The sequence below is a fragment of the Mirounga leonina genome, unplaced genomic scaffold, assembly GCF_011800145.1.
Source record: "Mirounga leonina isolate KUSES-001 unplaced genomic scaffold, KU_Mleo_1.0 Mir_150, whole genome shotgun sequence".
Lineage (NCBI taxonomy): Eukaryota > Metazoa > Chordata > Mammalia > Carnivora > Phocidae > Mirounga > Mirounga leonina.
In genome coordinates, this window is record NW_023270374.1 from 273,158 (window position 1) to 286,840 (window position 13,683).

A 13,683-nucleotide genomic window follows, 5' to 3' on the forward strand; every position below is an offset into this window, starting at 1 on the left:
GCTGTGTCAGGAACCACGGGGTCCACGCTCTGTTCTGCACACTTGTCCCGAAGCTCTTACTTTCTGCCCTGCCCTTTCCCCCCAGACAGAACTGCTTCCTCCATGGGGAAAATTGTATGTTTGTCTAGGAGATTCTGAATGAGGTACAGTGACCCTGTGTGAATCTGTGCTTCTTGTGAGATCTGTGCAGAACCCGTCCCTTCTCCCACTGCCTAGAACTGCCAATGAGAGGCTCCTTCTCCAGGGGCATGCAGCCACAGGCCAGGTGCTGGCCTTCAGGAACAGTTTTGGGAAGATGAGGTCTACTCAATGAGAGCCGCCTGGAAAGGAAACTCAAATAGGATTAAAAAACCAGCAAGGGATGTGGAGGCTTGTGGATGTGCCGGGTGTCCATGTGGTCTTGGCTAGAGGGGCTATCCCAAAAGGAGAAGCTGGCTAGAAGCTGCACCCTTGGAAGACGGGGCATCACTTCTGCCATCCTGCAGGCTGGGGCAGTCAGGGGCCTGTTGAGCTTCCAGGGCAGGGGGACATAGACCCAGAGTCAGGAGTGGACATGGCAACACACGCAGCTGTGGTGTGCTAGCTGTGGGACTGTCTGAGAAAGTGGCTATAAACTCTACCCTTTCTAGCCCGTTTAAAAATCAGGTGACCAGGTGTGCTTGTTGAGATGTGTTTCTTTCACGTGTGGACAGAATTACGCTGGTTGCAAATGAGGCCCTTCCTCTGAAGCTTTCATGATCACCTCCCAAGTCCCCCCACCTCCCCCAGTGTGCGTGCTCACTCAGACATCATCCTTTCTGTTTGGTAAGATCATCTTTGTTCTGTAGCCCTTGGTCTAAAGCACCTGGTATCCTCTTGGCTCAGTAGCTGTAGAAAGAACCGTTTGCAGATTCAACAGCAGCAGAGGAAAGAATCCCAGGACACATCCCAGGACATTGCTGCCTCACACCCACATCACAACATCACTGGGGTTTCAGCTGTTAATGGTTCTCTGTATTTTCTACATTTCTCTTCAGTTTCCACTCCACTATTTTTTTCTGAGCCCCTTCTGAATATTGAGTGCTCGAAAGTGGTGCAGGGTACTAGAAGGTCGAGAAGTGGCCTCTGCTTTCGTTTGGCTCACCTGTCCTTAGGAAACAGGAATGCAGTTTTAAGTGTTGTGTGCTGGAAGTCAGGGCCTGACACCTGACTGCTCCCTTGGCGGGCTGGCTCCACACTGCCCCATTCCTCACCGCCCCTCAGGTGGCCGCACTGGCTGCAGGGGGTGTCTGGCTGTACCCCACAGGACCTGCAGGACCGCAACGACGAGCTGCAGGCTGCACTGGAAGGCCTGCGAGCACAGCTGCCCCCGAGTTGGCATGGCCGGCCTCACGCACAGCCAGAGGAACGGCTGCCCCCTGGACACGGGCCAGCAGGTAGGAGCCCAGTCCCAGGAGGTGACAGCTTGTGCGCTCCTGCTGTGGGAGAGCAGAGGCTGGTGGCAGGGGGTGTCTATCTTCCCCCACTGCACAAGCTTCCCCCTGGTCCCGGGGGACTCTGCAGGAGGGGGGCCAGCTGCCCGGCGTGTCAGGCCTCCAAGGGATCACATGCCCTTCGGACTGCCACATGTGGGAGAAGGGCCTGTAACCCAAGGCCAGGGACAATACCCAGAGGCCCAAGGGAGGTAGAAGATGGTAAGGATTTTACCATTTGGGTAGAGTGGTGAAGGTTATGATGACCTGGTAGTGACCTCAGGACAGGCATGTCCTAGTGGGCCTCTTGGGTTATGGGGAGGATCCAGAGAGATGCCCTAGGATGAACGTTCAGCAGGGGTCGGACATAGTCATCGAGGGAAGGGAGGAGAGGGGAGGCTGGGAGTGAGCAGGGTGGTGGTCTCCCAGCCCTGCTCAGAGCACGATGTCTGGTCTTGGGTCTGTGACAGCTCTCAGAGGGAAGGTAAATGCGTAAAATGTGTCAGGGACTCCTGGTATTCACAGAGGCCTCATGTGGACTGCAGCAGACAGGGCTGATGTTTACTCCCTGGATGGTGTGGAAAGGGTCGAGATGGGGTGTGGCTGTGGCACCCTGGAAGGGCCGGCTCCACCTGCCTGTGCACAGCACTGATGCTGAAGGAGTTACTTGACAATAAAGACCAGGGCTTCACGCTCCTTAACTCTTCAGCCTGTGAGGTTTGAGACAAGCTCCAGGCACCAAGAGGCGCAGTTATTGGCTCCTTCTAGAGACTAGAATTGGGGGGTGGGGTTCAGATGCCACAGCTGTCCTTCAGGTTTCCATGGTCCTTCTGGAGGACAGGGTGGGTTTGGCTGATTGCCACCTTTCCTGGAAGTTGCATGGGGTGGGCACTATGCAAATTTACATGCTGCATGCGGTTCCATGCGCACCGCTGCTGGTGAGGAGCCTGTGGGGACCACCGGGACCACCCCGCCCCCAGCCACGTGGCTACCTCCACTGACCATGTACCACAGCAGAGTCAGCCCCTCAGAGAGCATCTTGTTCTCATCTACAACCCTTAGAGCAGTCAGAGTTCATATATTGTCCTAAAGCTGTTTACTTAATGAAACAGGAAAAAGGGGGGCACCTGGGTGGCTCAGTCGGTTAAAACTTGATTTCGGCTCAGGTCCTGATTGCAGGGTCATGAGATTGAGCCCAGCCTTGGGCTCTGCACTCAGCACGGAGTCTGCTTGAGATTCTCTCCCTCTTCCTCCACCCCTCCCCCTGCACATGGTCTCTCTCCCTCTCCATCTTTCTCTTTTTCTCAAATAAAATAAATGAGATCTTGGAAAAAAAAAAAAAAAAAAGAATAAAGTTTGTACCTAAGAGAGCCAACATGGGAACCAAGTGGGGCTTTCTGTGCACTGGGTCCAGCTTCCTCAGTCCCTTAAGGGGATCCCCTCACAGCATCTTCTTTAGTGGAGTCTGATGACTTCCAAGACCTGCTGTCCTGACTGTCCTCAGCTGGGAGGTGTTGGGGTACGGCCAGCACACCAGACAACATCACATCCCCAGGTTAGTGTTACACATGGCCAGGTGGGCAGCCTGGCCACAGGGAAGGGGGAGAGGATTGCTACCTCCCTTTGTCCCTGGAGGAGTGTGGGATGCATGGAACATGGGACCCTTGTCAAGAGCTGCCAACCATAACCCAGGGATCAGCAGAGCTAGGGACCCATACCTTGGGTGGCCCTTGTCCAGAAGACCTTGGACTGTGGCACCAGAAGGCAGCCCCAGCCTCTGTGTCATCACTGATCCCACACCAGGGCCCTTTCTCTTCCCCTTTGCCCCCCCACCACCCTCCATCTGAACACAGAAGTCCCGTCTGCCCCTTCAAAGGAGGAGAGTTCTGCTGCCACAGGGGAGTTTTGGTAGAAGGGCTGTGGGGTCCTGGCGGCCTTGCCCTCAGTACTTCCAGATGGAGCCACTCCTACCAGCTGCTCGTGCACCTGGGCCTACTTGGCCAGAACCAGGTGGCAGCTCCGGTTTACAGGGCAGGGGCTCCTTGCTTTCCTGAGGTGCTTATCCTGACTTCTCTCGGCCCCATGGCCCTCAACTCTGTCGTTTTTTTTTCATGGCAAATCGTTAAGGCGTGTGTCATCTCCCTTCACTTCCCCAGCCCCAGACCAGCACAAAACCTGAGCAGTGGCCAAAACTCATATTTTGAGTCAGCCCTTTGGCATGTTACTCAGTAGCACCAGAAATGCCTGGTGCCCCGGGGGGTGCTTGCAGTTCTACAGGCACCTCGCAAAATGAGCTGCAAGGACGTCTGACATGGTCAGTGAGGAGAATCCTCTGGAACAAGGGGTCACTCATGTACTCTTTCCTGTGATCTGTCAGAACTTTGACTCCATGAGTATTTACTGTGTTTAACATATTGAAAACCCATGTTATTATCATGTAGTAGTAAGTAACATAAAGTCTCTAAGAAAAGGGCATAGCTAGAATAAAAAGCTTGAAAAAATAAGGCTCATAGTGCCTCATCATAAAGCACTGACTGTCTGCGACAGGTCACACTCGTTGCTCGGTCTTCCCAGTCCCTCTGTGTGCCTGGCATCATCGAGGAACAGAATTCAGGGGGCAGTAAACATACCATGTACAGCATCTTTTAGGGAATCCAAGGGCCTGACAGATCTTGCAGGGAGCCTCCTGGTTATATCTTTGGGTAATGTGTGTTCTGGCAAAGACTCGGAATGCTGATTTCTGAAGAGCTCCTACCTTGAGAGCTAAGCATAGTAGATTGCTTGTGGAAACCCACGAGGGTTGGTTGTCTCTGCCAGCACAGCATTCCTCTTGCAGAAAAGGCCCATGGAGGGTTGTGCGTGGTCAGGGGCATGGTGGCAGATGACTAGGCTGAATACTCAGTGCCGGCCAAATGTCGGATCGGAGGGCTGGGAACAGCCTACGGCATCCTCGGCAGGACAGAAACAGGAATGTCTCTTTGTTTGCAGGCATCATCTCATTTGTTGGTGATTCCATTCCAGTGAGTTTAGAAACAGAGATAATGATGGAGCAGGTGAAGGAACACTGCCAAGACCTCAAGATCCAGCTGGAGACCAAGGTCAGGGGGAGTGAGGGCGGCCACAGGGACACAGAGAAGCTTCCTGCTGCGTGCTGGAAAGCCTTGCTCGGCCGTGCATGTTTCCACATGCACACGTGTGTCCTAGATCCTGTGCCCCTTAGGAAGCCCGCTCAGGGGAACAGGAGATTGTGGGGAAATGTAAAGAAAATGAACATTTTGCCTCACACCTTCTTTGGAAGGAGGCAGGAGATAAGGAATGACCAGTAAAGGGAGGGAATGGGGTTATGTGTACCCAAGTGTCATAGGGGTCGTCGCACTGAGGCCAGACCTTGCTGCCCACTCTGCCATCAGGGAATCAGAGCTGCCATCTGTGTTCTAAGCTGATGCGACCCTGGGATTGCCCTTTGTGGGGTACTCCGTGGCCTTGTGACCAGGACCCTGGCTGAGTCTGTCTTTTTAGATGAACTTGTCTTCTGCTCTGTTAGCAGATCGTGGTGGGGTTCTGTTAAGAGACATGTCCATGACTTGTTTCCACGATTTGTTATCAGGCGTAAGAGTAGCAGCAAGGTGGGAGTGCCTGTCCTATGCTTGTGCCTCTGGGCTCCCTGGGATGCATTAGCTGGAAACTCCTGCAGTAGCCGTGCCCTGGGGGCTGGAGGATGTTCAGAGCCACCCCTGGTCTCATGAAGGCTCCCCAGTTCTCTCAGTTGTCCCACCATCTGCCCTCCAGGTGGCCTGGCCAGGCGCCTGGCCTAACGTGATCCCAGTCTCCGTTCCCCACCTGCTGGACCTGCCTCGGGGGGCCCTTGTGAAGGTTATGGGAGACAAGGGAAGCCCGAGGCCACACTGCGCCCTGGGAGGGGCTCCACTGTCCTTAGCGCCGCTCTTTCTGTTCATAGGCCTGTGCACTGCTTTGGGTCTGGGCCACCATTCTTTGGGTGTCGTGCCTAGAAGTCTGGTATTTCTGTGTTGTGTTGCCCAGTAAGTCATTTTCAGGACCTCCTGATGGACACTGCTCACATTTCTCTTTTCAGGTAAATTCTTACGAGAGGGAAATGGAGCTGATGAGGAGAGACTTCACAAAGGAGAGGGAGCAGATGCAGCAGGCCTTCAGGCTTGAGGTCCACGTGCTGGAGTGCCGGAGGGCTGACCTGGAGGTGCTGCTCGGGAAGTCTCAGGAGCTCATCCGAGGCCTGCAGGACCAGCTCCAGCGGGCAGCCTGTGGCCCTCTGCTGGAGAGGGCGGGGTTGGGGCAGTGCTGCATTCAGGCACTATCTGGCCCAGCCGGGCGGCTGGCCCGAGAGCAGGACCCACCGGAGCAGGGACAGCACCAGAGGCATCGGAACGAGCTGCAGCGAGTCAGGTCAGGCACTGCGTCCTTTCAGGGTCTTACAGTTAGGGGTTCTTGCCAAGAACCCAAATTTGAAACCGCATCAGGAAACTGCTCAGAATTATAGTACCTGCTAACGGGGTGCTTTTTCTCAGGGCAGGTAGGTGAGCATTGAAAGAACAGGTCAGGGGCACTTGGGTGGCTCAGTCAGTTAAGTGTTAGACTCTTGGTTTTGGCTCAGGTCATGATATCAGGGACACGGGATCGAGCCCCAGATCAGACTTCATGCTCAGTGCCGTCTGCTTGAGATTCTCTGTCTTCCTCTCTCTTTTCCCCTCCCCGTGCTCACAGCACACTACCCCCCCCAAAATAATAAATATATAAAATATTTTTTTAAAAAAGAAAGAACAGGTCATCAGGTAAGGATTGTTCTTTCGTATTAAAAATATCTGTTAACTAAAGCTTAAGAGTTAAAATTCCTTATAGAATTTTGCCTCATACTTGCAAAGGGCAGTATGTTCTTCCTTTAATCTTCCTTTAATATCTCATTTAATTTTCTAGCACATGAGCAGATGGATGAAAGGTCTAAAACCCCTAAAACAATGGGAAAGACAAATAATTTGGGTTGGTGAGGTTCTTGGAAAGGCCAAAAGGTGTGAGCAAAGGAGAGGAAAGGTTTATTTGGAAAACTGGGATATGGCATTTTGTGTTGAACAGTGTCATAGTGACATGAGAAATACCCATGTGTTCATTCCTTGTCGAGTGGGTCTGACTTGGTAGAGTGAAATGACTAGTTATCTTAGCCATGGCACTGGTCAGTCAGCCCCTCCGTGTCTTGTGGGGAGTCTTGGACCCATCCAGTTCAGGAGGGGATGACTATACCCAGCATATGTTGACCCAGGGCTGAGCGGATGGCTCACAGTGGAGTGGCCCACCGCACTGTGCTCCTCACAGAGGGCTTATGTAGGGCTCGGTGGGGTTCGGTGTTGGAGCTGAGTGCATGTGGCCTCAGTCACCCCCTGATTGCAAGATGTCGACAGCCTTTATGTAGAGACTATGCCCTCCAACCTGGGTGGGATGCGCTCTCCCCTTTGGCTCAGTGATTGGAGTTAGCCTGAGTACGTAGGGTGTGCTGTGAAAGAACCAGACTGGCCCCCAAGTCTGTGGGTGCTCCTTCCTCCCTGGACTCCATATGACACCAGTGGAAGGGCCCTGGGCCCGTGGGGGCTGACGGGAACTGTCACTCTCCTACAGGATGATAAAGGTCATTTTTAAGTCATGTGCTTTCTCTGAGCTTTAAGTTATTTTCTCTTAAACCCCAGAGCTATGCGATAAGGGACTTGACCCAAGTCCCTCTAGACCCTCCTGGCAGCAGATGGGCCGGTGCCTGGTAGCCCCTTCCACCAGCCTGCACCATCCATCCGGAGGACCTGCTTGCTGTTCACAGTCCTTCCCCACGCTGGACCTAGAGCCACATCCGGCCACATGTCCTGTTCTCAGGCTGGCACCAGCCACAAAGAACATGTCCTTAGTGCCCTCACCTCGGCTGGGACTCCATTCTCCCAGGGCTGTGAAGGCCTGGTGCCCAGCAACTTACCAGATTTTCAAGGGTAGCTTTGAACTGTAGGTGAGAGCCACACATCTCACTAAAGTTTTAGACCAGCACTGTCCTTAGTACTTCCTGTGATGGGGGACACGTCCTGTATCTTCTTCATCCATGATGGCAGCCACCAGCCACACATGGCTGCTGAGCCCTGGACATGTGGCCTGCATGACTCAGATACTGAATTTTTATCCTATTTAGTTATAATCAACTTACACTTAACACTCACATGTGTGAATGGTTTCGTGTCAGCTTCTGTATGTAGAACCCAACCGTACTGAGGGCAGATCCTCCGATAGACCCTCTACAGAGGGTCCCAGGGCATGGATGGAACGCTGGGGTGCATGGGGGTGAGGGGACAGAGCAGGCCAGGCAGAGGAGGTCCGTGGTCAGGACAAGAGGAGCCTGTGAGGAGGCCTTTCCAACCTGGGGGTAGGACTGGGCCTGAGCTGTGCCCACAGCGCCTGTGACGTGCTCTGTTTCTGTAGGAAAGAGGCCGAAGTTGTGCTGAACTACGAGCTCTCAAGGATGGAAGCCCAGCAGGCTGCCCACTGTAAGCACTTTGCGCTGCAGCCTCAGCAGGAGAAGGAAGAGGTGCTCCAGAGAGCCCTGCTGCAAGTCCACGAGGTGACAGAGCAGCATGACCAGGAGAAGGAGCGGAGGGCGGGCAGGGGGGAGGAGCCCCACCCACGCTGGGGAAGTCAGCAGCGGAAGCTGCAGGAGCTGGTAGGCAAGGAACAGGCAGAGTTTTGCAGGTCCTCCGCCCTGGAGGAGGAGAAGCTGGAGCTCACCTGTAGGAAACAAGTGGGAAGGCCTGTATGGGCAGCAGACATGCTGTGGGCCTGCTGGAGGGACAGGCCAGCAGTGGCAGGTCGTGAGCAGGAGGGTGCAGGCAGGAGGGAGCAGCCACTGGCCTGGCTGGAACCTGGCGATGGGCGTGGCCATGGGCAAACCAGGTGCAGGCATGTGGATGCCCAGCAGAGCCCAGCCCTAGCCCCTGCCCTGGCCCGCAGAGGGCCCTTGGAGAGCCTTGGCCTCAGAGAGGATGGTCGGCATGTGCTCGTTGCTGAAGAGGTGGCTTCTCCTCCTCCTGAGAGGCGGGCACAGGTGCACCCACGTGGGGCGGACAGGAGAGTGGTTCTGGAGGAGCCAGTGCCTCTTGCCGGCAGCTCAGCTGGTGTGAGCCAGACTGAAGCCCAGGAGCTGCTCTGGGGAACAGAAGGAGATGCCTCACCAGCCCAGCCCCCACCAGTGGGCAGAGGAGAGACTGAGAGGCAGCTGGCCATTCTGGAGCGAGCTGGGCATCTGAGTGAGGAGCTGGCCCCCACGGGCAGCCAGGGGCAGGCTGTGGCGGAGCAGGGCCAGCATGGGGAGAGCACCCTGGAGCAGGGGCTGCAGCACAGCAGGGACAAGGCCAAGGAGAGCACCTCGCTCTCCCAACCCCACCTCACTGGCCCCCAGGTGGCGGGGCAGGAGCAGCTTAAGGCCCTGCGGGAGGAAGAGGCCAACACGGCCCTGGAAAGAGAGAAGGACGACATGAAAACCAAACTTCTGCAGCTGGAAGAAGTCGTTCGGGTTCTTGAGAAAGAAGCAGATTCAAGAGAGAACAACAGGTTTGGTTTCTACCCATTCTTAGAATGTCAGGCTATATACCCTCTAACCTCTCACCTCCAGCTCCACTGCATGGGCCTCGTCACAGCTGCTGATGGGGATTATGTAACCCTCATGCCTGTGCAGGGGTCATAAGCCCGGCCCCGACCCCGGGGCATCCCACAGGTCACCACATGCCCAGTGAATGGGTGAGGGCAGAGCTGGGCCGTTCTGGGCAGTTCATCTGGCCTTGGTGTCCTAAGGACATCTCCTGCTCCTGTCCTTAGGAAATTCTCGCTGGTCTTACAAGGACAAAGACAGACTGTGTTTGGAACCCTGCTTCAGTTCTGGGTCTCCTGAGCTCTCTTCCTGCTGACTTTGAGCAGGACCCACTACTTTGCCCCGCCAGCATGTGTGCCAGGCACTGTCCTTGAACTGCAAGTTCCTGAGCTTCCTGAGTGGAGCAACAGAGGAGGCTGTCCAGCCCAGACACCTCCTGGGAGGCTGGGGGTGGGGCATGAGTGCCCAGGGGGGGTTCAAGATGCTGCTGCAGTTGATGCCTTCAGGGGAAGCCTGAAGCTGGGGAGATGGCCTCGAGATGTTGGTATGTGGGCCAAGTTCAGAGAGCTCTACAGTCCCCCTCAGGCATCAGCTCCTGCTACCTGGGTGACCACGGGCAGTTAGCTTCATTGAGTAAAAAGATTATGTGGGATTGACATGAAACCAAAAGGAAGAAATGTCAAGGCACCACCCAGCTTAAGAAAAAATACTAGCATAGCTAGAAGCCTCCTAGGCACCAGGCCTCCTCACCTCCTAGAGGTGCCATTACTTGATGTCCCTGCCTTTTATGTGGGTGTCTCTAAACCATAGAGCACTTTGTTTGTAGTGGCCTGACTTCTAAATTTTGTCACCCATGAAGTGCAGAGGGTGCCGTGCCCCCAAAGGGCATGGGGCACAAAATGAATGTAGAACACGCACTTTACTATCCTGGATGCTCCATAGCAAGTCCCAGACACACACAGGCTGGTCTTGGGCCCTGCGGACACATCGTGGGTACCTGTTCTGCACACGAGTCTGTGGCAGGCCCCAGGCAAACACAGGGAGGGGCCTTAGGCACAGAAGCAGCCCAGCACTTTGAGTCTCACTCCCTTCCTGTTGACCCCATAGCTAAAGTCACAGTTGTATTCTCAGGAGGGTCTTCACTCCTTGACAGTGATTATGGGGCATCTTCTATGTGGGGGTACAGCTAGGGATAGCAGCAGGGTGCAAGACCGGTTTACGGCTTTCAGCCTCTGGGGGAGGTGCCGTGCTTCCTGCGTGTCTCAGTGTCAGGAAGAAACTCGCTGCCCTGTTTCAAATATGAGGAAACTTAAAGGCCATGCTGCTGAGACCATGTACATTTTCTAGGGACACGTGCACAATGGTGAAAGCCTAAGGGAGTATATAGAAACGACTGGGCCAAATTCAAGCCGGTAGTTTTCTTTCTGAGAGGTGAGGTGTTCAGATCTGGGAAGGCGGAGGAGGACCTGGGGCAGGAGCAGGCTTTGCCCAGGTTAGAGGGCCTTGGGGAATAAGGAGATGGCTGTGCAGAGGGGAATGTGAATAGGAACCAGCTCTTGTGGGTATGGGGAGGATTTTTGAGAGGCAGGCTGCTGGGGCCCTGAGCCGGGCAGCTGTGGAAACATGCTCTTGGTTAGCCAGGGAAACTGGGAAGAGTGGATTGCAGGGGTTGTGGGGTGGGTGTGTAGGAGGAGGTGGGTGGAGGGCAGGGGGAGGTGGTTATTGCAGATGTCAGGCAAGAAGTGACAGTTGCTGGGGACCAGAGTGATAGCACCAGAGGTGCAGGGAGTCAACTGGCAGGAGTGTCGAAGCCAAGTTGATGGGTTACAGGAGGATGGGATTTTAACAGGGAGATTGGAAGTGGGTCACAGAGCACTCAGAGGACTCCACAGAAATGCCACTGACCAAGAAGTGGGGAGAGCAGGATTCAGTTACACTTGAGGAGCCTGTGGAGTGAGGTAGGTGGAGAGTCGAGGAAGGAGCCCTCAGAGGAAGGGGAAACCAAGGAGCTGTGTCTTTAGGGGAAGAATCCTGCAAGGAGAGAAGAACACTTGTCTCCAGAGCCCTTGAGAGGCCAATTCACACAAGACCTGCAGCCTGAAGGAGTCTACTGGGCTCAGCAACATGCAGGTGCCCCCTGAGCCCACTGGCATCCCTTACTCCCCAAGCTGGGCCCCCAGCCCCTGCTCTCTGAGGGCAGGTCTATCCCCAGCACCAGCCAGTGGACCCCTGGCCACAACTCCCTTGTGGCCACTTGTAAGGAAACACATGGGACCACCTTCCAAACCCACACCAGAGCTGGTGTTGGTGGGATAATGGTGAGCATAGCTGCCTTCCAAACCCACACCAGCCACAGGCCCCTTGGCTGGGCAGAGCTCAGACCTGCAGGATCTTAAAGGCCATGGTGAAGATTTGGGTCTTTATCAAGGAGAAAGCAAAGTGCAGAGTGACACGACCAGATTTGGATTGTGAAAGAATCTCTGCCAGTAGTTTAGAGAACAGAAGTGGTCTGAATGCCCACGTGGCCGAATTCATCCACGGTCACCTCTTCTGTTGCTCTTTTGCTCTATACACAATTCCGCACACACCCTTTTTAAATTCTTTCTGAATCATTGGGGATAATTGCAGACATTATGACATTTTACTGCTAAATATTTCAACATGTTATTTTATAAGAACAAGGATGTTCTCCTGCATATCCACAGTATTGTTATCACATGTGGGAGATTTAATTCGAATGCACTGCTATTTTTAATTTGCACTCCACTTCCAGATTTTGCCAATTGTTTCAGTATGTATTTTCTAGTTTGTTCACCTACCCCAGATCTAATCAAGGATTGTGGTGTGCATTTAGTTACTATATCTCTTTAATATCCTTTAAGAGTGTACCAGTCTTTTTAAATTAGTTTTTCTGTCAATGGATATTGACTTTTTTTTAATCATGGCAAAGTATACATAATGTAAAATCGACCATTTTAACCACATAATTTAGTGGCATTAAACATGCACAACGTGTAAACCATCACCACTTTCTTTTTGTTTTTTTTCATCACCACTTTCTACTTCCAAAACTTTCTCATTCAAAGCAGAAATTCTGTATCTATTAAACATTTAAACATATAAACAAGTATTTTGTGAGGATTCTAGCATCAATGTTGGGAAAGGATATTGGTCTATAGTTTTCCTATAAGAGTTTGAGAAGGATTAGCATTTTCTTACTTAAATGTTTGGTAGGGGGCGCCTGGGGGGCTCAGTCGGTTGAGAGCCCGACTCCTGGTTTTGGCTCAGATCATGACCTCAGGGTCCTGGGGTAGAACACCGAGTCTGGCTCCATGCTGAGTGGCGAATCTGCTTGAGGATTCTCTCTCCCTTTGCTCCTCCCCCATTTGTGAGCGTGCTCTGTCTCAAATAAATCTTTAAAACAAAAAAGATTCCACCATTGACATTGGATAGTCTGCTCTGTCTAGTTGTTGCTCTGTATTGGTTCTTAGTCTCCTATTGCTGCTGTAACTAATTACCACTATTACTAAGTTAGTGGCTTAAAACAACACTATTTATGATTTTACAGTTTTGGAGCTTAGAAGTCTGAAATGGTTATGACTGGACTAAAATTAAGATGCTGGCAGGGTTGCCTTCCTTTTTGGTGGCTCTAGAAGAGAATCGCTATTCTGTTTTCCAGCCTCTGTGGACTGCTTGCATTCCTTGTTTCTTGCCCCCTTCCATCTAAAGCTGGTAATGACTGGCCAGGTCCACCTGACATCACATCACTCTGACACCCACTCTCCTCCCTCCCTCTTCAACATTTCAGGATCCTGTGATTACATTGGGCCCACCTGGATGATCCAGGACCTATAGCTGTAGTTCATTCATATGGTTCATTGCTGTGGATTTTTCTGTTGTGTGAATATAACACAGTTTACTCATTCACTTGTGGATGGGCATTTGAATAGTGTTTAGTTTTAGTCTTCACAAATAGTACTGCTAAGAAAGTTCTTACCCATGTCTTTTGGAGCATTACATTGGGGTGTACCTAAGAATGGAATTGTCAGGTTATAGGGCATAGGTGTGGTTTTCTTTCCACTCATCCTGCTTAGAAAAACATTGTACCCATTGAATTTGTGTCTTATGAAAACTTCTCAGCCATTATTTTTAAAACATCACTTCTCCTCTCACTCTACAATTAGATGTATGATGTTAGATCTTTTCACTTTTCCTCCATTTCTTCCCTTCCATCCCTTTTACCTTCTTTTCTCTCTTGTCGCATTCTGGGTACTTTTTTTCCTATCTCTGTGTTCCGGATCACTAATTCTTCCTTCAGCTCTGTTTAAATCTGCCATTTAACTCATTCAGTGAGGTTTTATTTCGACATTGCCTTTTTTTTTTCTTCCCCATTTCCAAAAGCCCTGTTTTGTCCCTTTTGGTCTGATCATTTTTGATAGTTTCTTGTTTCTTGTTTATTTTTTATTTTTTATTATGTAAACATTTTACAATTTTATCCTTAGTTTGTGTCTGATAATTCCAATATCTGAGGTTCCTGTGGGATCCAGTCTGCTGTTTTGCTTCTGCTGCTGCTGGGAGGTGGCTTTTTTC

The 13,683-nt window shown here is 52.2% G+C and overlaps 1 protein-coding gene across 1 annotated transcript in view; it reads left to right on the forward strand.

Moving 5' to 3' along the window:
* The window catches only part of NINL (ninein like), a 90,786-nt gene that overhangs the window by 44,723 nt on the left and 32,380 nt on the right, over nucleotides 1–13,683 (forward strand). The window contains exons 14-17 of the mRNA XM_035005712.1: nucleotides 1,286–1,415; nucleotides 4,440–4,549; nucleotides 5,545–5,873; nucleotides 7,932–9,056. Of these exons, the coding sequence (XP_034861603.1) occupies nucleotides 1,286–1,415; nucleotides 4,440–4,549; nucleotides 5,545–5,873; nucleotides 7,932–9,056 (1,694 nt within the window). The remainder of the gene's footprint in view (nucleotides 1–1,285; nucleotides 1,416–4,439; nucleotides 4,550–5,544; nucleotides 5,874–7,931; nucleotides 9,057–13,683) is intronic.